This window comes from Dasypus novemcinctus, chromosome 3 (genome assembly GCF_030445035.2).
Source record: "Dasypus novemcinctus isolate mDasNov1 chromosome 3, mDasNov1.1.hap2, whole genome shotgun sequence".
In the NCBI taxonomy this organism is placed as follows: domain Eukaryota; kingdom Metazoa; phylum Chordata; class Mammalia; order Cingulata; family Dasypodidae; genus Dasypus; species Dasypus novemcinctus.
The window spans coordinates 151,605,460-151,631,709 of NC_080675.1; the positions used below are offsets into that span (position 1 = coordinate 151,605,460).

The 26,250-nt window shown below is 38.4% G+C and overlaps 1 protein-coding gene across 1 annotated transcript; it reads left to right on the plus strand.

Moving 5' to 3' along the window:
• The first annotated feature begins 2,061 nt into the window (after positions 1-2,061).
• Positions 2,062-26,116, plus strand: TSPAN3 (tetraspanin 3). Its single transcript, XM_004468169.5, has 7 exons — positions 2,062-2,322; positions 14,058-14,249; positions 14,488-14,562; positions 16,456-16,557; positions 17,549-17,701; positions 17,988-18,071; positions 25,197-26,116. The coding sequence occupies exons 1-7, from the start codon at positions 2,260-2,262 to the stop codon at positions 25,287-25,289; spliced, it is 762 nt and encodes a 253-aa protein (XP_004468226.1). The 5' UTR covers positions 2,062-2,259; the 3' UTR covers positions 25,290-26,116.
• Positions 26,117-26,250: the final 134 nt, after the last annotated feature.

The following is a 26,250-nucleotide window of genomic DNA, read 5'->3' on the forward strand; positions in this document are numbered from 1 at the left end:
TTATTAGAGCAGTTTCATTATTTCTATAATAATAAGCAAAAAACAGACAAACAAGAAAATTCCTTTCCTCTCAATGTCTCTAAGCCTCCCCCACTGTACATAGCTGCTGCTTCTGGCTATTCTATCCAAAGTGTATAAACAGTGGGTTTTAGTATAATCACAAGGTTGTACATTTAAACTCTGGCAGTACATTAGAATCACCTGGGGTGCTTTTTGAAAAATGATCTTGAGGCTCACACCTCCCCACACTGAGAATCTGATGAAATTTGTCTGTGTGGGCCAGATTCTAATATACAGGGAGTCGAGACAGCACCCCGCAAGGGGAAGGCACAGATAAGGAAGCACAGGTTGAAGGTGCAGGCAACCAAGGAGTGGATGAAAGCCTCCTCAGGGAAATGGGAAGGGTGGGATGGGGATGAAGGAATGCAAAAGAGGGATTGGGGGAAGGAGGTAAAGCAGTAAGAGTAAGGTAGAGAGGGAGATAGATACTAGAAGAGAATCAGACTTATAGCCAGGATAACTAGGATATGTATGATGTTGCAAGAATGATGCTTTAAAAACTTAAGTCTGGTGGTGTTACCAGCCTGCTCATACTTCTGTAGCGTCTTCCCTTCACACCGGGCTTACCTGGCCCTTGAGGATCTGGCCTTGCCGACCTCAGTCTCTGCCCTCCACCACAGCAGGCCACTGGGCGTTCCTTTCTCTCACAGCACACCCAATCACTGTGTTCCTCCATCTGTGCCTTTGCACTTGCTGTTTCTGCTCCAGGGCTGTTCTGCCTCCAAATGTTCACGTGATCTGCTGCCTCGCTTCACGCAGGTCTCCTCCAATGAAGTTCTCAGAGAGACCTTCCCTCATCACTCTCTAGCCGCTTCCTCTGAATTTCCCACCCAACATTGTCTTATACCTACTTGTCTATTTGTTTACGGTCTGCCTCCTCTGCAAGGATTTGTCTTGCTCACTGTGGAATCCCAACTACCTAGAACAGTGCCTGGCAAATAGCAAACATGATAAAAATTTGGAGAATGAATAAATGGTGGGGGCTGCTTGGCATAAATGAATAGGATGTGGAGGACTGCAGAGGGTGCCTGGTGAAAGAGATTAACCAGGGGGAATCGCAGGAGACTGGCAAAGGCGGGAGAGTGAGCTGATGAAGGGCAAAAAACGGGTATCTTTAAGGGCCCAGCTGAAGAGGCAGTGCAAGATTTGAAACAACAGAAAAGACTGACAGAGTCAGTTCAGCGTGTGGCTGAGAAGGCGGTTTCTGCAATAAGGTTACCTACTCCCTATGTGGCTTTGGGTAAGTTTCCTAACATTTCTAACTCTCAATTTCCCCTTCAATAAAACAAAGCTGGTAACCAGAGTACCTTCCACCTAAGGTTGTGGTGGGGGTTCAAGGAGCTAAGAGTTGTAAACAGTCTAGGTAAGCACTCAATAAGTATTAATTGTTATGATGCTCTAAAATCGAGGAAAGATTGCAAAATGTTGTTGCAATATAAAAAGATGTTCCGTAATCGCTGTAAGACTTGGTCCAAAATGCACTGCCCTGGAATAGTCTTGATGTCCTATCTTGCCCCCAACCACACACCCACGTGAACATGTCTCCACTTTGCCAACCCCATTGCTGGCTTTCCTCCTTTCTGATGAGTCTTCTGAGAGGTAGCCTAACAGCTAGCACAATAAGTGCCCCATAAATATCTGTTGATGTTCACTGCAATTCTTTCGGCCTTACGACATAACTCTAGTCAGGGAAATGTCAATGGTACAGGGGAGATCAGTGTCTCCGACCTTCTTAGAGGAGAACGGGTTAGGTTGAAAGAAAGAGCTCTATGGCTCCTGAATCATCTATAACGCTAGCACAGTAAACGTAGCTTATAAGAGGGGAATGAGCTGGGCTCACCAGAACCTCCCTAATGGACCACACAAGGGAGTCCAAAGGCCATGAAAACACGCTCAACTTCGGCCCCTTTAAAAGGCGTGGCCTCGCTGCTGCCGTCGCTGTAGTGATTGGCTGCTGCGGCGGATGCCGGGGGCGGGATTCGGTTGCTAGGGAGCGGCCGGGGGCCCAGGGGGAACTGCGGCGGCTGCGCGGAGGACCTGGGCACCTGCCGGGGACGGGGCTGCGCGACTGAGCGGGGGCTGTGGGGAGCGCCGCGCAGGCCGCGCAGTTCCTCGCGGGGAGGCGCCGCCGCCATTGCCGCCTCGCTCGGTGAGCGCGGCTCCGCTCGCCGAGCAGGGCCTCCGCGGGCCGCGGGCACCATGGGCCAGTGCGGCATCACCTCCTCCAAGACCGTGCTCGTCTTTCTCAACCTCATCTTCTGGGTGAGCGGGGCCGGGGGACGGGGAAGGGCGAGGGGCCGGCGGCGCGGCCCCGGGGAAGCCTCGGCTGAGGGGCCCGGCGGGAGCGGGGCTGGGCCGGGGCCTGGCGCTGCAGGGTCCGCGGCGGCGAGCCTTGGGGGCGACGGGCCCGTGCGGCCGAGGCGCCGGGAGACCGCGGCCCGGAAGACCGCCTCTCTAGGTCCCTTCCCGGCCGGGACGGAGACCCGGGTTATGGAGGGCGGTGAAAGCAAACCTGCAGGCGTTTCGCGCGGCCGCGGCTCTGCGACCTCCGCGCTGGGGCCGCGCGTCTGGGCCGCCTGGCTCCTTGCCAGGGGCTCTGCGTTGGTAAGCTGGGCCGAGGCCCGGGTCGCTCAGGCCGCTGGCTGGGCAGAGAGCTCTCACTGCAGATTCTTTCAGGACTTCCGGCTCGAAACTGGGTATTCCCAAAGGGTCAGGCTCCGCTCTCTTTGTCAGGTCCCGGAGCCCCGCAGATCCGGTGGCAGCCCCGAAGCATGTGAGCAAGTGGTGCAGGTTTGCGGGGACGCTGTGACTTAGAGCTCTTTGTGTATGAAGAACGGGTTGGTCATGAGCCCAGAAACCAGAGGATTTCAACTTCAAATGGTCTTTTGCCCAAGAAAGTCAATTTACTTGTTTTGGTTATGGATGTGGGGAGCCTGAGGTTATAAACCACGGTTAAATGTGATTTGGTGTCACGAGATTTTGAAAGGGATGAGTTCATTTTCAATAAAAGGTGGCTTATAAATTTTCTTTGGACATGCTCCTAAAGAAAGGGATCTTCGTAACCACTCGGTCTTAGTTCAGGTCTTTATCTCACCAGGGACTTTTTAAATAACCTGTGTTGATCCTATCACTCTCTCCACCCTCCATTCTCTCTGAACCTTGCACCCGGAAAAAACTTAGGCATTTCCTCCATTACATCATTTTCTGTTATATTAAAAACAACACAATAACAACAAACACGAAACCTTCAACAGCAATAGACAGTTCAACCGCCCTCACCTGGTTTTAGAAAGAAAGTCTTTTGTCTGATTCGAAATCACCTTTCCTTCCTCACTAGCCATTTCCTTAAACACTTGCTGCCCTGGACAGACTTCTCTGCCCAGTCCCCGGAACAGCTGGACTTTCCATACTTTTGCATGCTCTTCTCCCCATCCTCACTGATTCTAGTTCAACTCTTCCCTCCCACACAGACACACCTTTTCTGGAAAGAATCCTTTCCTTCTCGCTCTCCCTACCAAAGGATGGAATTTTTCATATCCTGACCACAGTAGCATAGAAGAATAGTTATGTATAGTAAGGCACTTGCTATATACATGCATTACCGGAGTCTTTTAGGATATTTATGGTGTGAAGGAAAGAGTAGTACCTGTTCAAAATCACCCTGGTGACATTGGGGTTTCCATAGTTTCTTCTTTTCCAATTAGAATAGTGTTTCTATACTTTAGTTTGCAGTACAGGTCATTTTAGAAGGGGAAAAGAATTTAAGACTTCCCAAATGAGAAACCATAGTATAACAACTTACTTCCATGAAGAATGTTTTGTTGAACTTCAGCTGTGCTTTTCATAGTGGGTTATTGCCAAGACTGAAGTCATACTGTGTGGTAAATACCTTTTATCTGGGTTAGTCAGATAGTAAAGCTTTTGTGAGCTATGATAAAGAAGTTAAACAGACATGTAGGGAAGAAAATTGTGGCATAGAGCAGGATTAGTGCAACATAACAAGGAAACACCTTTAGATGTGTCTCCTACCAAATGATTAGTTTAGGGACTATTGTAATTGGTTGTTAATAGTAATACTAACTAATATTTGAGTGCTTACTACGTGCTAGGCACTATGCTAAGCACGTTAACCTGGAGTATACCCACAGCAACCTTATCTGGCCAGGGATATTATTAAGCTTATTTTTACAGATGAGGACGTTAAACTTTACTAAGTTAAAGTAGCACATCTGAGGTGTGGCAGAGCCAGTGTTCAAACCCAGGTTGTCCCATGCTGGTGAGCATGTGAGGTTAGAGCAAGGTGTGATTTCAAAAGATCTGGAGAGGAGAAGGAACCTGTTAGGCTATATTAGAGTCACTTTCTCTAAAACATAGTGATTTTAATCTTGGTACTATACTATTTTTTTGGACAAAATAAACTTTAATTTGTTGACAATTTCTTCAGTGTAACACACCACATTCCTTCACAGAAATAGTGTTAACATGACTGCACAATGAAATAACATTTGTTCGGGTATAAACTGCACTATTAAACTTGTCTCCTGAAAAAATTAGGGTCATTATGAGGAAGTACCTAAAGCAAATGTTGCCCCATTCTTCCTGGGATTTATAAAGCATTCTTAATTTCTAATAAATGTATGCATATTTAGTGACCCCTTCCCCTTTTTAATGCCTTGAGATCTACAAGTGGAAAATAAACATTTCCTGTTTACAGTCTATCAGAAGTTTATCTAAACTCCTCTGGGCAACTTTTAGCAAACACTTTTTAACTCTGTTGCACTGGCTTTTAACTATCTGATGGTAATGACAGATTGTTGATCTTGCTTAGGCAAGATCTTTAAAATACACCTTTTAATATCTTGATATCCTGGTTCAAATTGGCAGTTTATTTTCTGAGCTATGATGTGGAAAGAGAAATGGACCTGAAATACTGGAACTTGGTATAAATGATCCAATGACAGCCCAAATTTTTAAAGCAGATTTTGTCTAGATTGTTTTAGGCAATGTAGTCTAAGAATGTCACTGCAGAAAGGCAAAAACTAAAAGAGAAAACAATCATTTATAAAATCCTGAAGGTTGTCATAGTAGGAATAGAAGGTTCCTCACCAAATTTCAGAATATTAGGGTATGTAGCTTGAGAGATAATTTTGTAAACATAAAAGGATGTACAGACTTGGATCTCTTCATTTTTATGAAGTAGTATAGATATAAATGCTATTGTATTGCAGTGCTAGACCAGTGAGGATTTATGAAGAAAATTAGGAGTGTCCTAGGTACATGACTAAACTTTGAAGTCTATTGGAATAATTTACTAGCCTCTTCTATAAACTGTGCCGTTTTGTACCAAGGTCAGAGAGTATTCTATGTTTAGATAGGAGGCCTTGTCTAAAACAAGTTTAAATCAGTACTTTCTAATTTTTATTCCAGCAAGTTAATTGAATACTTCATCAGATTACCTTTATTTTTTCTACCCTTTGAGAAAAAACAATTGTCTAATATTTATTTTGCTTTTATGTGTCTTAGGCATTATAGGGATTGCAAGAGAAATGGAAATTGTGTCCATGTTTGTAGAGTTAAAAATCTGACATATCTATTTAGGCTGTTGTTTTTCATCTCTGTAGGAAGTGATAGTAACACTAAAACACTTATAGAGTGGGAAATACCACTAAAGAAAGTCAGATACCTTTTTAGTGCCTTTAGAAACAACTTCAGAATTTGGCACCTTCACTAATCATCATTCAGTCATATGTAAATACCTGTACATACGAATCATATTTGAAAGTTAAATATAATCTTTGACATTTATTCCTCTTTTGAAAAAGGACTTTCCTATCACATTCCCTTTTGTGAATGCATATTATTAAGGAAATTGCTTTGTTAAATAAATATGCAAATATTTGAGTACCTGCTATGTGCCTATATTGATAAAATGGTGGAAAAGACAGAACTTACAGAACTTATTTTCTGGTAGAGGAAGACAAGCAAAAATAAACAAGAAAAATAGGAGCTAGTGATGATGTGTTAGAGAATTAAAACAGGTTGATGTAATAGAGTGATTAGGTGATTGCTTTAGGTTGGCAAAGAAGACTTCTCCAAGGAGGTGAAATTTAATCAGGAGTACAAGGAGCTGGATTTGGAGTGATTTGGGAAGAATAGGGAGCATTCAAGGCTGAGGGAACAGCGCGTAGGCCCTAAGGCAAGAACAGATTTGACATGTTCACATTACCAGAGGAAAGTTTAACTATACCTTCATGCTCTTGGTAAAAAAAACCCAACTTATAATGAACAATTTCAAGTGTTTTCCCAGTTGTTCCACATCTCCCTATACATATATTTGTGTTTTCCAGCACATCCTACACATTTAAGTTGGCTTTTCTACCATTGTGAGTAACTGTGTCCAAAGCTAGCAGATTTTTCCCATAGTTTTTCAGTTCTCTAGAAGGAAAGCTATCTTGGTAGGCAAGTCATGTTAAGGTGTACCATAACTAGATGAATCAGATTTCTATTGAATATAGAAATTTGATATATAACTTATTTCTTAATTTTTTAATGACATCTAAGAAAATGGTCATTTGTAGTCTTACTGCGTTCTTAGTCCTCTATTCACTGACCAAGTGCCTTGTGACCCTGAGTAATCATTACTGGAAAGAATTCATAAAATTGGAAATTTGAAATCAACAGGGCTGCCATATGAGGAAAGCTCTTCTTTAGTTGCAATTTAAGGAATGTGTTGTTTATACGAAAACTAGCATATCATGCTTTGAAATATTTTAATGAATTTTATTCCATGAGATCCAATTCAGGTTAAGTTTAAGTTTTTTGCTGACAGTTTAGTCCATAAAATTTACAAATGTACCAAACAAGTATATCCTAAGAATCATTCACTCAATAAATGCTTATTGAATATCTATACTTTACTTGTTTCTGGGTAATACAAAGAATAAAAAGACATAGTCGCTGCAGTCTGACAGCTAATGATGGGGGGGCAGGCAGACAGGAATCTACTACCTCATTGAATTTAATTTCTAGGTGCTCCTTCCCACTCCCAAAATCATGATTGTGGACAGTCTGGAGTCCTCCTCCCCTCTATCTCTCCCTAACCTCTTCTCCCTCCCACCTTCCTTTTAATTGTTTGAGGGTCAATAGATGAGAAAAATTATTTTCGTTTATGTGCTTTTTATCTAAACTGGGTGTATAGTAATTGTTGATATATTTACCTTACGTTGTTGCTGCTACTGATTAAACGCATAACCCAAGAATGGACAAACTCTGATATTATAAAGCGTAATTTTCCCAGCCTTCTACAGTAATAACTGACTTTTTTTTTTTTTTTAATACAGCTAGAGTAGGTTTGAGTAGTAGGGTGTGGGGACAGAGAGTCTCAAAGAAAATTCATATCCAAATTCCATGCTTCATGGGTCCCTGGAACTCTGCAGTCTGAAAACAGCCAATTTTCCATGCTTTTACAATAATTTGGCAATGACAATTGGTTGATCTGCAATTTCATTGCCACCTAACTTTTGTGTCTTTCAAGTGGTAGGTATAAATTGGATTAAATATAAAATTTTTTGAAACTGAATAAAAAATGACTATAAAAAACTAAATATAGAAAAAGTGAAAGTAGGACAGAATTGAGCATGACCAGTGGAATATCATCAGAGCAATAGCAGTTTAAAAGGATTATATTTCTCCTTTAAGAATAATGGCAATAATAATGACAGTGATGTTGATATGATGATGATGGCGATGGCAGAGTGGCTTATTGTCAACACTCTGCCCCTAAGTAGGATTTTTAAAAACTTTCTTGACTCCTTGTATGGTGTATTTTTTTGCGGGAAAAAAGATAATGTGCTCTGAAAGAATCAGAATTGTGTTAAAAGATTGCATCAGAAAGCATCTGAAGGATGAGTCAAAACTAGATAGACCCAGAGAAGAGAGAAATGCGAGAGATGTCTAAAATAATTGGAATTTAAGAGATGCCTGTTTTATGTCAGCGGTTATAGACAGCCATAGGAATTAATTCATTTTTGAGGGAAGAAATAGTCTCAATTTCAGATATAATTTTAAATATCTATTTTTCTGATTATGCAGGTAATACATTTGTTTTTTTAGAAGACATTAAAAATTATTTTTAAAAAGCAAAAAAACACCCATAATCCCATCACCTGGAGACAGCCAATGTTAACATATTTTGGTGTGTTTTTTAAATGTCTATATGTGATATTTGTGTTTTTTCTCCTAATGCACCACAAAGAAATTATGCTTTCACAAAATATTTAAGGACTGTAATGCGACTGTACCCCTGGGTGCCAGGTTTTTAAAAATTGTTTGTTGCTATTATAATTTTGTTATAACATATGGTAAGCATACCTTCCATATCAACCTTTGTTCTTACCTGATTTTTTTTTTTTAAGGTGGTACCAGGGATTGAACCCAAGACCTCATACATGGGAAACAGGTGCTCAGCTACTGAGCTTCATCCACTCCCCTGATTTGTTTTCTTAAGGATAAATTCCTGGAAGTGGAATTAGTAGGTACAAAAGCCTAAATGCTGAGGTTGATACACATTGCCAGATTGCCTTCCAGAAAGATTATTCTGTATTTATACTCTTAGTCTGAGAACCCTTCTTTCTATACCCTCATACATCTTAAACAATATTGATTGGTTTATTAACTAATTTGTTAGGTAAAAAATAGTATTATTTTAATAGCTCATACATTCTTGGTAGGAATGGCTTTAATTTCTGAAAGAGGACTTCAGTTCTTTGGAATGTGTTTTGTTTTGTTTTTTTCTTGATAGTTGAAAAGAGGGAATGAAATATAAAGGTAGTGGACTTGATAGAGTAGTGATTGTGTTTAATGATGAACTATTTTTTCACACTATCAGAATTAAAACAAAGCATGGTTGAACTAGAGAGTGCTTGGTAAGTAGAATGGTGAAAGATTGTTGACAGTCATAAAGGCATGAGGGTGGAGTTTTGGGATGCTTTCAGAAAGCACTGTATAGAATTGCCAATGATTCTTCTCAGGAGAGAGGTGAGGCACATAAAAAACTAGTATGACTATGCAGGGCCCTCTCTGAATTAAGTGTTAAAAGATGTGTACATGAGGTGGTTTACTGCTCATTTTTCCCGCTTTGCTGTAAACAGCTTTCTTAAAGTACACAGCAGTTTTTTTGCCCAGTTTTTCTCTTCTTGACTGTTTTTTTCAACATTCCAATCACTTCTGCTTTACCATTTGACTCACTGAGGCAAAAAATCACTCCAGAGGAGCAGTTCACACCGGCAAGCAGCAAGAACTTGTCAGGCACTGTGCTTTCATTTTAGCTGGATGACATCCAGATGATCTCTCATCGTTACGCTGTCCTGATCTTGCCATCCATGTCTGATCCATACCACTGCAAGAAAATCACTGCTATTCTTTGCCTTACCTTCATCTCAGAAGTTCTGTGGGATGCTTCCATTTTCACATCTCTAGATTTCCACGTAGAAACACTTTTCACAACAAAGCTATTTTATCTCCCAAGCTTTGTAACAAATCCGTCTCGTTTTTAATATTTCCACATTCCAGTGGCAAGTTCCACTATGGTTTTGATGTGCGCCATTTGATTTTATATTCCTTCTTTCTTGAAAAATGAAGGAATTTAGTAGTTTTGCGGATTTTAGCACTTCATCAGCTGATCTGCTTCTTCTACTGAGGATTTGGAAATTACCAAAAACCTACTTGCTAAACTATATAAAAACCAATCTTATGTAAGAATGAAATTTCTTATTTTAGAAGAGATTTCACATTTGTGTGGATATAAAGAAAGGGTAAAAGGATAAAATGAAGTATTATACTTTTGGAAATTATACATCCAAAATTTTATAATAGAAGAGATTTATTATTTTTTAAAAGAAAAAGCTTGGTGCCATGGCAAAAGCACTGGCACACCTAAGTTTTTTGTTTTTGTTTTTTAATTTATTTCTCTTCCCTTCCCTGCTCTCCCCTTCCCACCCCCCCACCCCCCAGTTATCTGCTCTCTATGTCCATTCACTGTGTGTTCTGTGTCCACGTGTATTCTTGTCAGCAGCACCGGGAATCTGTGTCTCTTTTTGTTGCGTCATCTTGCTGTGTCAGCTCTCTGTGTGTGTGGCACCACACCTGGGCAGGCTGCAATTTCTTCGCACAGGGCTACTCTCCTTACAGGGTCCACTCCTTGTGCGTGGGGCTCCCGTATGCAGGGGACACCCCGTGTGGCACAGCACTCCTTGCAGCACAGCACTCCTTGCACACGTCGGCACTGCGCTTGGGTAACTCATCACACAGGTCGGGAGGCCCTGGGTTTGAACCCTGGACCTCCCATGTGGTAGGCAGATGCTCTGTCTATTGAGCTAAATCTGCTTCCCTAAAGTTTTAAAATTCTATGACTTAATTGAGAGCGTGGACTTTTGAAAGATAAGGAGTGGTTTTTTAACAACTATTCTTTGTATAATTTCAGATCTCAGCTTTTCCCTTAAATTTCCCTTTGCTTTGTGGAGGATGAATATTTTTAGTATACTGCTCTGGCCTAAATCCTCTTTATAGGCTCAGATTTTCTCAGTGATGACTAAAGCAGTTGAGCTGATTCTAAGTTCTACATTTCCTCTCCTCTTCTCTTCCACCCTCACCCCCAGTTGCTTTGTTAGCAAAGCCCAGGTCCTTTGAGAGATCCCAGTCCCATCATGGCCCTTCAAAAGAACAATTTTACCAAGCTCATCTGTTAGCTTTTCTAATAGCCACAACTCCTACATTAAAAATCTGATTACAGAGTCCCTACACATACTAGTTCGGAGTAACTTATAACCTCCCCTGCATTTACTGTGCGAGCTTTCCCCTTTCTTGTTCCTTTAGAATATATTTTATACTAATGCCTGGACGTCATTAAAGCGATTACTTATAGCTGCTTTTACTTCTTCTATTGTTGTTAGGACACCTACTCTATTTTTGAGGCAACTGGTGTTAGTTTGATTATAAAATTTGATATAAACAGCACATACAGAGTTCATTAAAAGAAGAAAATTTTGAAGTTGCCGTCAATTTAAGAAGCACAACCTCTATTTATGAGTAATTTGATTTATAAGTAATTTGATGTCATCTCATAATCAGCAATCTGAGCAGTTTCTGCTTTGGTGTGTGCATGAGGCTTGCAACTCGTGTGTTGCTTCTAACCAAATGTGGTCAAATAGAGCTCTGTTATGATCTCAGCTGTGCTGTGTGAACTAGCCTTTGCAGATTGGGGCAAGAAACTGCTCTATTAGAAGAGAATAGGCACCTTTACAAATGTTATCTCCTACTAACCTTCCATTACATTTGTTACATATCTAGTGGTATCTGCTGTTTGGTTTTATTTTTCTGCCTTCTTTCAGTCTCATTTTCAGATGACTACTTCAGTCTGGGTAGAGGTTGACAGTCCTGAAAGTATTTCACTTAGCCCATTCCCACACAGCACTATGTGTGATTCTCATAGGTATCTCTTAACGATTGAAAACTCATCATTTTCTATATAAAATGCAAGTAGTTCCTCAGTATCTTTTGCTTCACATTAAATGTGAGGACATATAATTTTCAGTTTTATCTTGTTTTCATTCAAATTTATGTAGGTTAGAACTTCACATATTAGAAACTCAAAAATGGAAAGTGAGCAGCCAGAAAAGAAGAAAACCAGCAGTGTGACCCTTTGAAAGCCAAAGGAAGAAAGATTTAAAAGGATATATAGGAAAGCAGATTTGGCCCAATGGATAGGGCATCTGCACACCAAATGGGAGGTCCAAGGTTCAAACCCAGGGCCTCCTGACCCATAGGATGAGCTGGCCCATGCGCAGTGCTGATGCGCACAAAGAGTGCCTTGCCGTGCAGGGGTGTCCCCCGCGTGGGGGTGTCCCACGCACAAGGAGTACACTCCATAAGGAGAGTTGCCCAGTGTGAAAAAGGTACAGCCTGCCCAGGAATGGCACTGCACACATGGAGAGCTGATGCATCAAGATGACGCAACAAAACGAGACACAGATTCCAGGTACCACTGACAAGAATCCAAGTGGACATAGAAGAACACACAGCGAATGGACACAGACAGCAGACAACTGGGGGGCGGGGGGGGAATAAGTAAAAAATCTTAAAAAAGTAAAAGGTTATATATTTTTAATTGCATACTTTATTTTAGGCTTCTCATTTTTTAAAAGTCCATGTAATTAAAAAAATCAAGTTACTTTCTCAACTTTACGTATGTGGGTTTTTTTTCTTCCTGCTCTGACAGTGATTCTAATGGCTAAGTATAAGAAAATGTCTTGATGATGCCCAAGCTTATTGGATAAAAAATGAATTGAGGGAAGCGTATGTGGCTCAAGTGCTAGGGCCTCCACCTACCATAGGGAGGACTTGGGTTCCATCCCTGGGGCCTCTTGGTGAAAAAGAAGAAGAGAAAGCATGCCTGCACGGTGAGCCAGTGCCTGCGTGGCGAGCCGAGTGCCTGCACAGCAAGCCAAGTGCCCATGTGAGTAACTGCGCAGCGAGCCAGTGCCCGTGCAAGTGAGTCACACAGCAAGATGATGACGCAACAAAAAGAGACAAAGGGGAGCATCAAGGTGAAACGCAGCAGAGACCAGGAACTGGGCACAATTGACAGGGAACGTCTCTCCGCATCAGAGGTCCCCAGGATCGAATCCTGGTGAATCCTAGAGGAGAAAGATGAGAAGAGAAGACAAAAAGAGAAATAGATACAGAAGATCACACAATGAATGGACACAGAGAGCAAAAACAGCAGGGTTGGAGAGGGGGAGGGGAAGAAAAAAATGAATTGAATTTTTAGGTTCAGAGGAATTAATTTTCCTGTTTTCTCATTTAATCACATCTAGATTAATGATTTATGTGTTAAAATTTAAAGGATAGTGAAATAATTCTTTTCCTGTGAAATTCTCAAAGTGCTCTAAAATAACTCATTAAATCAAATGTGATAACACTTAGCCCAACACTGCATTTACTCATTCTCATATAAGCAAGTGGCATTGGGTTGTCACCACAGAGCTGGTACACAATAATTGCAAAATTGATAGCAATAGAAGAGAACATGCGTAAAACTCTCCAGCTGGAGAAGGGTGCCTGGAGCAGCAGCAAAAATAAGGCATATTGGTTACATGACTTTTTGCATTTAATTTCCCTTTATGTGGTCTAAAGCCTTCTTATACAAAGTGTAGTCCAAACACTAGTAGCATCAACATCACCTGGGAATTGTTAGAAATGCAGAGTTTAAGGACCCACCTCAGACCTACTGAATCAGAATCTGCAGTTTAGTAGAGATCCTCAAGTGATTCCTAGTCACATTAAAGTTTGAGAAGCACCCTTCTAAAGAGTAAACAGAACAAAAGGTTTGAAATGTACTTTATGACTGAACCCTCTACCTTTACCATTTCACAGTCTTAAAGACTAGGATAGCAAGGATTTTGGAAATAGGGTATTATGGTGTAACTCATGTTTTCCAGTTAGTATGTTCTTTCCCCAAGGGGTCGATAGAAGTAAAATGCAGTTTCTGGAGTCAAATTGCTGGCTTCATAGCCGCTTATACCTAATTTTTCCATTTGTTGAGAGCAACTATGGTGAGTAGAGGTGCACCTCTACCACCCCACTGATCTGGGTTGGACATGTAGTTGAGCTTCTTAAAAGCATTTGTTACGTGTGTGTGCATGTGTGTGTATGTGTTTTGTCTTTCTTGCCATGAGTGATACCTATGAGATTCATGGTCCTAGCTGAAACCATTAATTAATGAAAAGAATGTGGTTTAGAAAACTTTTCAGTGTCATCTGGTAAAGAAATATTCTTAATAATGACTCACAGACTTTTCAGCTTTACTGGAAAAAAGTCTACAAATTGATCTGAAAGTGATGGGAAAACTCATTAAATTATAACTTACTAAGAAAATGGTACGAAAAATATTATTGGACCGGCTTAGACTTTGGCCAATACTCTGACCTTGTTTTCTGCAGGGGGCAGCTGGTATTTTATGCTATGTAGGAGCCTACGTCTTCATCACTTATGATGACTATGACCACTTTTTTGAAGATGTGTATACTCTCATCCCTGCTGTAGTGATCATAGCTGTAGGAGCCCTGCTTTTCATTATTGGGCTAATTGGCTGCTGCGCCACAATCCGAGAAAGCCACTGCGGACTTGCCACGGTGAGTTTTGAATCACACTGACCACAAGTGTTATAATATAAAGGAATATTTAATTTGTGCTATCTTTTCTTGAATTGAACATGAAACTCCATAGATTTCTTGGCTCTTATAATTGGAACACTTGTCTTAAACTTTTAGCAGTCATCTCTGACCATTATTTTTGTTTTTTTCTTATCAAGACAGCATTTAGAGCTATTCTTTTCAGTTGTATTTAATTTTTGCCAATATTTCCTTACAGTTTGTCATCATCCTCCTCTTGGTTTTTGTCACAGAAGTTGTTGTTGTGGTTTTGGGATATGTTTACAGAGCAAAGGTATGTTGTCTGTTATAATTCACATAGTGATTTAAAGGGTGGTTTAAATTTTTCAAGTCAGGTGGAACAAATTCATTTTATCGAAGTAAACATTTTCTTCCTTTTATCAGGTTAGTCACTGTTTTAAATGTCTAAAGTTAATTTGACATTATCTTTACATCAGGCCGCCTCTAGTTTCGTTTAATGTAGCAAAGTATCAATTCTACTGTTCTTGACTATAGATATTTAATTTTCTTTAAATTATAACTGGATAAACTGCAAATGAATAATTGGTCAGCTGAGAAATTTGCTCACATTTCCTCAGCCCATAGATTCCCTATATGGGAGAGGGTAAATCTAAGTTTCTCATGTCCATTTTAGAAGAAGTAAATTGAGGGTATCATTTTTTTGTCTCTTTAAAAAAAAGTCTTGGCCCTGGACATAAAAGATGACTTCACCCCTACCTGCAAACTTAGAACATCAAAGGCAGCTGCTGCAAGCCACTCCCTTCTTACCTCTTTTCTCTTTCTTGGTCTTTTCCTCTTCTTTCCCCTTTCCTTTCTTTCTCTTCTATTTTGCCTGCTTTTGCTTTCTATCTCCAGCACCATTTAAGGCTAAATAGTCTGTTTTAAATTAATTTAGGTACAACTTTAGAGCCATGATAAAAGCATAATAGAATTGTTCTTCTCCTCTACAGTTTTGTCAAATGCATGATATGACTATTTAATATTAAAACCATTGATAGCATAAGGCACCATGCAGCTAAGCCCCCCCAGAAGTAATGGATTATATGCCTATGATCTGGTTATCAATTTTTTAGTCTCATCACATCACTGACATAATTACCAAATAAGTCTCATCATCAGAGAGGGGGTAGGGAGAATCTGGTACAAGCAAACTTTATTAAATAATGTTTATTTGCCACTTTAGTAGTTGACAGCAAGAAATTATAGTTTCTTTCCTGTCTCCTCTTTGCCACACATTGAATTGCAGCTTTCTTATAAAGTACCACTTCTAAAGATTGCTTTTTTTTTTAACTTGCTGATTATTTTTGCATATTTGGCCTGGTTTAGATATTGCATAAGTAAAATGGAAATGATATTTGTCCTAAAAGTATCTTGTGGGGGTCTCAAATTGTTTTATTTTTTACCTCCTTTAAGAAAATTAGGGAAACGGACTTTGGCCCAGTGGTTAAGGCGTCCGTCTACCATATGGGAGGTCCGCGGTTCAAACCCCGGGCCTCCTTGACCCGTGTGGAGCTGGCCATGCGCAGCACTGATGCGCGCAAGGAGTGCCGTGCCACGCAAGGGTGTCCCCCGCCTGGGGGAGCCCCACACGCAAGGAGTGCGCCCGTGAGGAAAGCCGCCCAGCGTGAAAAGAAAGAGCAGCCTGCCCAGGAATGGCGCCGCCCACACTTCCCGTGCCGCTGATGACAACAGAAGCGGACAAAGAAACAAGACGCAGCAAACAGACACCAAGAACAGACAACCAGGGAGGGGGGGGAATTAAATAAATAAATAAATCTTTAAAAAAAAAAAAAAAGAAAATTAAAAAGAGTAGGTCCTTTGAGAACACACTGAAAAACATTTGAAAAAAGAATGTAGTCCATATATAATGTAAGACATCTATCCCAAGGCTCAACTGCTTTTTCTCTTGAATAGATTGTTAGCCTGCCATCTTGCACACAACTTTTTCTTTGAATGTTTTTAATTCATGTGGTATATGTCTGAATTTTCTCCTGTCAGTTTGAATCTGCATGGAGGCAGGAAGGGAGAAAATGGTTTTTTCTTATAAGAAATTCATGAAGATAACTGGCAACTTTCAAACATGTCATTAGGTCTTTTAGCTGGAGACTTGAGTAGTAGTATTATTTAGCAGTATTTTTGAGATACTAAATCCTTTGTTTTGATTCAGGTGGAAAATGAGGTTGATCGCAGCATTCAGAAAGTATATAAGACCTACAATGGAACCAGCCCTGATGCTGCTAGTCGGGCTATTGATTATGTGCAGAGACAGGTGAGCTCTCTTGCAGTGAATTTGTTTTTAAGGGCCAGTCACTCTTGGGTCAACATTAAACTAATTCTGTTATAACTGTGTACATTAGCCATGTATCTTCACAGCCATCTGTGTTAGCCTCCTGATGTGTCCAATATTATTCCTTAACCTTCACCCTTGAAAAGTTTTTTTCTACCATCAACTAGTCAAAGCCAGAGAAGGAGGATCTTAAATTTTTAAAATATCTGTTTCTCTGACCCCAGAAATAATTTGTCCAAGAAGTGTATGTCACAAGAAAGGTGGGAGTTCAGATAGTTTCTAGGGGAGGTGGGAAGTCTGTAACTACCTCTAGTAAGCAAGGTCAGAAAAGGCAACAGAAAAAACTATTTAAAAAAAAGGAAATAAATCTATTATGGACAATTTGAAACATGTAAGAAAGAATAGTGTAATCTATATACCCATAATCCAGCTTCAAAGGTTATCAACTTTTGGTCAGCCTTGTTTTATCTATTAGCCCACATTTTTTTTCTTGTTTACCTTAAAGCAAAATCCCAGGCATTTCAAATAAGACATTTTAAACACTTTTTCATTGGAAATAATATTTAATTTGGAACCAGATATTTAACATGTAAGACATGAAGATTTTTTCTTAGCTTCTTGAAACTATAACAATGCCTTGTAGACAGTGTGTTTTTTATTTTGCAGCTCTAGAACTGTGCTCTCTAATACAGTAGCCATTAGGTATGTGTGGCTATTTAAATTAAAACTAAAAATTCAGTTCTTTAGTCATACCAGCCACGTTTTAAGTGCTCAGTAACCTCATGTGGCTAGTGTCTACTATGTTGGACTACACAGATGTAGAATACTTCTGTCCTTACAGAAGTTCCATTGGACAGCTCTGTTCTAGAGTTGCTTATTTTAAAAACTCTGCAGTATGTGGAACTCAGAATTTCAACCCAGGTGTATGTGTTTTATGAGGAGTAATATTTCCATTCTCTTCTGTCGACTCTAGCTGCACTGTTGTGGAATTCACAACTACTCAGACTGGGAAAATACAGACTGGTTTAAAGAAACCAAAAACCAGAGTGTCCCTCTTAGCTGTTGTAGAGACACTGCCATCAGCTGTAATGGCAGTCTGGCCCACCCTTCTGACCTCTATGCTGAGGTAAGTCAGATCTCTTGGCCAAAACTTGAGTCTAGCCTGATAACCTGTTTCTCTCTGTAGCTTATCTCTACCTGGAATTTCTTTTCCACCCTCTTCTGCTCGTCTTCAATGCCATTTTATTTTACTCTAAATTATTTTTAAGTGCATTGTCTTTTGCTTTAATTACATGTCTCTAGCTTTCGCTCTATAGTTTCTGTCATTTCTGTTTATGCTAATGAGTAGTAATCTGTGACTCTTTAGCTTTCACTTTTTAAAAAGACTTCTAATAAGGATGACTATGTTTCAGGGGTGTGAGGCTCTAGTTGTGAAGAAGCTACAGGAAATTATGATGCATGTTATCTGGGCAGCACTGGCATTTGCAGCTATTCAGGTAAGCACAGCTAGCTTAAGAGTTGTTATCAGAGTGAGCTGGTTCTCTAATGTCAGCCTAAATGGTTGTAATCACTAAGCACAGTGACTATTTGTGTATATGAATAACTTGGAAGTGGGTGAGGTACCAGCCACAAGTTTCTAGTGTCTTCCATTTCCCATCTCTCTACCTGGACCCAGGATGATCCAAAGAAGCCATAGGTTTAGACAGGGAAGGACCAGTGTGTGAGGGAGCTCATCACATTATTTTTCTTGCCTGGATTAGTGAGTTACCTGTTTAGAATAAAAGCAAACCATTGTTACAGTGGATTTAGGGGAGGTATTTTAATAGAACTTCACAGAAATTTAAAAACTCTTGCTGCTGTATTTCAGTTTAGAAATGGCAAGGCCTTATTGCAATCTTGCTATGTAATATTTCTACTTCCAGTTCTTATTTTTCTGTCCTCAAGGGTTTTGTATATTCTTATACATAAGTGAAAAAATAGTACCACAACATTAGCTTTTCAGTCTAAAAAAAGCATTTTTATTGCTTTATATAAAAGACCTTCCAGTAAAAACTGAGAGGCTAGCCTTTTCAGTATTTGTGGAGTTGGATTTTTTAAGACAGCCATCAAAGAGTCTGGTACACTACATGGCACATCTGGAAATGTGCCAAGACAGTATTGATTGCTGAGGGGACTTGTTTTCCCAACTCCTTCCAATGGAAACAGTCAGGGGTGGGGTGGGGTGGGTGCCTCTCTACTAATATCTTATGCAGAAGAGCTGGACACCACTTAATCATCTTTCATTTTTTTCTGCTCCCATCCCAACTCCTCCAAAACACATACCTTTATTTCTCACCATCCTTTGAAAACCAATTAAAGAAGAAAAAGCCATTTTCCTGCTCAATACAGCTACATATTTTCCTAGTTTCTCAGGTCTATGCAGTTTATCTTATGAAAATGTTAAATGAATGTCTTAGAGGAGTCTTACAACTGAGAGTTGTCAGCTGTTTTAAAATGATTGAAAACCCTTTTCATCAGCTCTCGTTCTCAACTGTTTCTATTAGTTCTTGAAATAGGCTTCAGGCTGTTTCAGAAAGTGTAGGTATCCTTTAATTGTTAGATAAAGCCAATATAATTGCTAGTTTAAATATAAGTTGCTTAGATTACGTGGTCTTTGTATATTTGAACAGAAGCTAGGCATGCCCTTTAAAATGGCAAAAGGGTGATTGTTTACTTTGCTGGTTTTAAAACAGCCCTGAAATGATTCATTAAAAAAGCCTAGCTCTTTATTTGCTATGATCTCTGCCCTTTTAAGCATTTACTTTGTAGCTCAGCATAGCAGTAATTTGGTGATCAGCAGGGATATATTTTATATTTTGATTGTCTATGCAAACACATGCACATGCATTTAGTTAAAAGTGAAACAATAGGGAGGTCTCTTTTCCCAAATGAAATCCTGATCTGTGCATTCTTAATGATTTTACATGTGTAATAAAGCTGCACATATTAGCATGTAGCAAAAAGCTTTGAAACTGTACAGTGCTTGTGCTCATGCAATATGTAATATGCATATAGAAGACTGATGGAAATTGTCACGTTAACTGTGTCCCTCATCTAGTTAAGCTTATTAACCATCCGTATATTTCTTCATTAAATATTTTTCAGTGTGTTAATAAATATTTTAACTAGTCTCTTGATTTACTTATGCCTCCCATATGTGTTTTATATATAAATGGCTCTGACTTTAGTAATAACTATAAAGATTTGGTCTGTTCAGTACAACAAGGCTAAGTCAGAGATTCAGAGCTTTCATAGACTCTAAGCCTAGAGGTTTTGAAAATAAAATTTTGGTTTTAAGGAAATAACATCCATTTGAAATAATAAAAGAATTTTCCCTAATATGTGTTTACTTTTTAGTAGGACCTATAAATGTTCTAACCTTTTACTATTCAAAACAGATTAGTGCCCTACATGTGGAAAATCCGAATGAAAGCAGAAATAACTCAAAAGATCAGTGAGTTTTTACACTTATATACTGATCCCAATGTAGAAATTGAGAGCTAGAAGGACATTTGGAGATTGTCCAGTCGTGGGTGGGGTAGGGGCACAGATAATGACCCTCACAAGCATAATGGCCAAATGAAAACTTGAATCCTGACTCCATTTGTACTCTGCCTCCAATTACAAATATAAGAAAATTCTTGGAGGATTAATTCCTCAATTCTTTCATTTAGCCTGACACTTAATTGATCCTTTGGCAGGATAAAATTCACAAGGTAATAGCATCAAAGTGTCATTAGCACTTTCCTTCAGGATCTAAAGCTGAGAAACTTTAAAAGATGTAACAGATAATAGAGTTGCAAATAATGTCAAAGATTGAAAGACTATTTCTGGTACTTTTATGAGTATCAAAACTGTTTTAAGTATTGTGTTTGTTGGTTTTGAGTGATTTGTGGTACTGATGAGCCACATTTCATTGAAGTACTACAGCATGAAGGTGAATTTAAAAAGGAATTTTCTAAACTTAATTAACCTATGAAAGGCTCTAGTTCAAGTGTTGACTGTGGCCCCAGTGAGCATAATTGGAGCAACTTCCTATTTTTGTAGGAGTCCTAGTCATTTGTTTATTTATTGTCTATGGCTGCTTTTGTGCTACAGTGGCAGACTTGAGTAGTTGTGGATTTTGTTTTTTGGTTTATAAAACCTGAAATATTTTATATATAGTCCTTTAAGAACATGTTTTCTAACCCTTCCTCTAGTCTGGTTAAGTAATCCAGATTTGGGTTGGACCAAAATGATTAAGGAAGGAAAAAAACCTGAAACTTACTAGTTAATGATTATAAGAGGATTTTCGGGTATAGGAGAATGAATTTTTTAAAAACGTTGCTATACAACCCTCATCTTTTTTTTTTTTTTAGCATTTTTTCAAATTTAATATAATTTTTTGTCTTTATTTTTTTTATGTTACATTAAAAAAATATGAGGTCTCCATATACCCCCACTCCCCTCCCCCCACTCCTCCCCCCATACCCCTCATCTTGATAGTTTATTCAAGCAGCAAGATATTTCATTGTCAGTGAGAGTAGTCAGTTTTTTAAAATTAATAAATGGCCAATTGTGATTTTTATATTTAGAGTATCTAGTCATAATAATAGACAAAAATATAGGTTTTGATTTGGCAGGCTCTTAAGTACCACTGGGGGACAGGGCTCTCTGCGAAGGCAAAATGGGGAAATTGGGAAATGTCAGTCTTTGAAGTTACACAAAGGTGTCGTATTCTTAAGATGGGTTCTCATAGAGAACCATTTCGCAAGACCATGTTGCTATTTTCTAGCCCTACACCAAGTACAAGGGAGATTGAGACTGCTCTTTCCATCTTCCTCCTAGGCTTCCAGTCATTTATTAAAATGAGTTTAAATATGTAAAAGAATAGCTTTTCAGATTGAGTCCATGGATAGTAGTTAAGATTGAGTGGCTTGATTCCAACACTTTTAAAAAACATTACAAGTAATATTTCCTTAAAATAGTCAACCAAAGCATGGGAAACTTTTTTTTTTAACTTTTGCCTTTTAAAGTTTGGTTTTATTAGAGAAATTGAAGGTTTGCAGAAGGATCGTGCAGAAAATACAGAGTTCCCTTATACTTGCCCCCATTTTTAACATTTTGCTTTAGTGTGGTACCTTTGATGAGAGAATATTATTATAATTGATACTATTAACTACAGTCCATAGTTTACATTAGGATTCACTGTGTTGTACATTCCTGTGGTGGTTGGTTGGTTGGTTTTAAAATTTTTTTCTAACTACATATCACCTAAAATTTCCCCTCTTAACCATACTCATATATGTAATTCAGTGGTGTTAATTTCATTAAGTGTTTTGTTGCCATCACCACTATACCTTACCAAAATTTTTCTGTCACACCAAATAGAAACTCTATACCAACCAAGAATTAACTCCCCGTTTCCTACCCATACCTCAGCCCCTGGTAAACTATATTCTAGTTTTTAGTATGAATTTGGAAGCTAATTCATTATTGGCTCAGAGTTGTGTTTTTATTTTAGTTTTGGTAAAATCAGTCTTAATTGTTAACTTTTAAAAAGGTTTTTGGAAAATACCCATTTGATTAAAAAATTTTTTTCAAATGATTCAAAAGGGTATTTAGTAAAAGTTAATTCTTCCTCTCTCCTCCGTGGAGGCACTGTTACCTGTTTTCTATATATCCTTCCAGAGTAGTTTCCATTTACAAAGTGTGTGTGTGTGTGTGTTTATGTATTCATGCAAATAGAAATTTATAGGATGTAATTTTGTATCTTGCTTTTTTCCTGAGATAATTGTATATTCACATGCAGTTGTAAAAAATAAAACACTTTGTTTTGTTTTTCCCAATGGTAACATTTTGCAAAATTATCACAACCTTATTAACATTGATATTACCAATCTTACTCTGTGTTTTAAGTTTTATACAGTTTTAAACTTGTGTAGGTTTCTGTATCCGTCACTACAAGCAAGATACTAAATAGTTCCAGTTTCTTGTGAGAATGTGTGCCACTTTATACCGGTATCCAGTTAGAAAAGTTACCCTTCTTTAACTATACCCATCTCCCTCCCATTCCCCCACTCCCTACACCCTGACAACCATTTATCTGTTTTCCGTTTCTAAAATTTTGCATTTCACAAAACTTATATAAATGGAATTATACAGCACATTACCTTTTGTACCTTCTTTTTTAAAAATAAGTTAATATCTTTTGGATGTAGATCTACCTTTTTTTTTCATGGCTACGTAATCTACTTATGGGCACACTTTAATCTACATTAGTGGACTCTTATGTAAGTTATACTATTACAAAAATGCAAGTAGTGAATATCCTTCATATGCTTGTGCAAGGTCTATATACAGCAAAAATTTATAGCAGTGATATTGAGAGATCTGAGTATATGAATGAATTTCCAAATTTTCCTCAGAAAAAGGTGTTTCCAATATACAGTTCCAATAACCTTGTATAAAAATACCTACTTCCCCACACCTTTATCCATGCAGTGTCTTTTAAAACATCTTAATCCTTGCCACTCAGTTTTTAATCATCACTTCTGTATCTAGTAATCATGTTTTGCACTTGCCAAATGTTAATATTTGGACTAAGTAGAGACTAGTTTTCATGACTTGAGTATTACAGGGCAAATTTTCATTTCAAGAAGTAACAGAACTAAAATATTTGTGTAATGTTTCCAAGCCTACTGTTGAAAAATTTTAAAAGTCAGTGAAATTTCAGTATAACAACAGTTTGGAAATAGGCTTGTAATACTTAGTAATGGGGTTTGGACTCTAGTCAGTTATTTTGTGGTGCTTAATGTTGTTAAATAGAACATTCAGAATAATGGTCTTATTTCCAAGCCTGAGTAGGTTTTTATCAAGATTATTTAATTGTTTTAAAATTAATACAAGTTGACATAATTGAAATAAAAAAGTTAGGAAAGAAATCATTTTTTAGATTCTATTTTGAGAATGATGACTACTTCAATAAAAGTTAACCAGCTGAAAGGACTGTGAGGAGGTGGAGACGGGAAGAGATTCCCCCTGCCCCCCCATCCACCAACAAATCAGTATTTTCTGAGTTTAGTGTTTTTATTGCTCAATTTAACATTACCTGGGAACATATTTGTGTTTGATTTTACAGCTATTCAAAGAATGTTTTGATGTACAATGAACAGAAATGTATTTCTTAATAAATTAGATCCTAAACATGTCAAGAATTGGCTTAAGATATTTAGTAAACTTTCAACAATATCCATTTTTTAAATGCCTCAAGGTGCCTTGCACTAGTTAGCACTCAGCAGAAACTGATATAATGAAACTAATGATTTTGAGCAGCAAGTATATATCTTAAATGGGTAGTATATAGGCTAATGTGAAGGTAGAAATTGGAATGTGCAACTTTATACCAGGGAGAATTCAGACTTGAGTACATCCTTATTCTCTATATGTGTCTTATTAGTAGTTAATCTTACAGTTCAAACTTTGAGGTCTGTTTATAGATCAGATACATTTTGCTGAAATTATATTGACTGCAGTTGTACATGGGCCCTGCCTTTTAAAATCAAATAACTGAGGCCTTTCACCTTCAATAAAAACGTTCTAAAAACAACTTAATTTATTCTTATTTAATCCTTTAATTGCTGTTTATATTTTGTGAGATGCTGCATCAGAAATTCTAGAATTTCCTCTTTAATCCACTTAATCCTCTTGCTTATCCAAAATAAGAGAGGGTGACTTTATTAAAGAACTATTGTTTTGTGTGATCTATGTATCTTTTAAAAATAAAAAATAAAAAAGAACTGTTGCAATATGCTATCATAGAACAATTGTGGCTTATTAAAACAAAATTTAAAGGAATAGTGACCTTTAGCATGTAACATGCATATAAAACCACAGATGCCAAACGTGAATTTCAAAAATATTAAATAATTGTGAGAGAAACAGTCAAATTCAATATGTTTTGGCATCAGGATTTATTTTCCACCATAGGGTTATTAATGCTGAAGTTTGTGGATTATTGTAAGCCTCTCTCTCCAAAATCCAGGTGCCTTAAAAAAAGTACCACTAAAGGCCCTCAGCACACACTGAACTTTGAAACTCATGTTTTTAACCTAGTCTTGACCATCCCATGTCCTAGACTTCTGCTGTCCAGAATGGTAGCCACCAGCCATGTGTCTAAATTTAAACTAATTTAAAAAAAATTTTTAAGCCACTACTTTCCTTAGTTATACTAGCTGTGTTTCAAGTCCTCAGTAGCCACGTGTGGATAGTGGCTACTGTACTAGACAGTGCAAATAAAAAACATTTCTATCCTTGCAGAAAGTTATTTTGACAGTACTGCTTTAGATTGGTAGTGGGGATAGCAAGAGGAAAGCCTTGCTTCTCTGTGGCTTCACAAAGAGTTCCTAGAATTTGTTACTTAGACAATTGCTAGGAAAATAATGTGTTTATAAGAAATTCCTTCTTTACTCTTGTTATTGTTTTTTGTTGTTGATTTGAGGTAATTGAACTTTGAAACATCTTCATTGCCAAAACAAGAGTAAGTACACACTTGCCATAAGAGGGTTTTCATCCTTTTTTCCCATTGTTGTTTTCTTCCACAGCTGCTGGGCATGCTGTGTGCATGCATCGTGTTGTGCAGAAGGAGTAGAGATCCTGCTTATGAGCTCCTCATCACCGGTGGAACCTATGCATAGTAGAAAATTCAAACCTGAGCTGTTTAGTCTTGTTTTTCTGATTTGGAAGGTGAATTGAACAGGTCTGCTGCTGTTGGCCTCCTGAGTTCATTTAGTTAAAGCACATATACACTGGTGTTGGGCAGAGCAGCTTGATTCTTCATGTACCTACTTTCCTACCTACCTTCCCACCTACTCTCACCCACGACTTTTTTTCCCCTTGTTCTAGCTGACACTCCTTGTCCCTAAGTTTTTGAAGTTTGGTGGTAAATGATCTAATTTCAGAACCATTTGCAAGTTGTGTAGTGTGGTAGACTTGAAGGAGGATGTGGGCCTGCTTTTGTTACCTCCAGTTAACAGGAATAATTCTAAAGTATCACCAGATCCTTTCAGTCTTTACAATGTAGAATTCTTGGCCAAAGGTTTTTGGGGGGAGGGGGGAGGAAGCCAGTTCTCTGGTTGAACTTAACACCAGTTGATGCTCCCTCATCATTGTTCTTTAAAAATATATATACCGTAGTCCAATAAGATAGCACTTGTACACAATGGCTGAAATAGACTTTAGAATCATATGGTATGCATCTTGGTTCATCTTCAAAATCAGACTGATCTTTGAAACTAGTGGTTTTTAATCAAAGCTGGCTTTATAGGAGGAATATAATGTATGCAGTACTGTTTTAAAACAGTGTGAGTGTGTGTGTTTTGGTATGATTGAACCCATTCATCATAAGTCTTAAACTCTTTTGGAAATAATGTACCCATGTAGACTAGCAAAATAGTATGTAGATGTGATCTCAGTTGTAAATAGAAAAATCTAATTCAATAAACTCTGTATCACCTCCTCAAAATGTAGTTTTTAATTATTTTGGGAATAGTTCAATACCAGAGCAGCAATGTAATGTTTTAAATGTTAGTGCTGTCCATAGTTCATCATGATTTGCATTTTAATTATATCAATTGGCAAATTCTAAAGGCCTTGGTA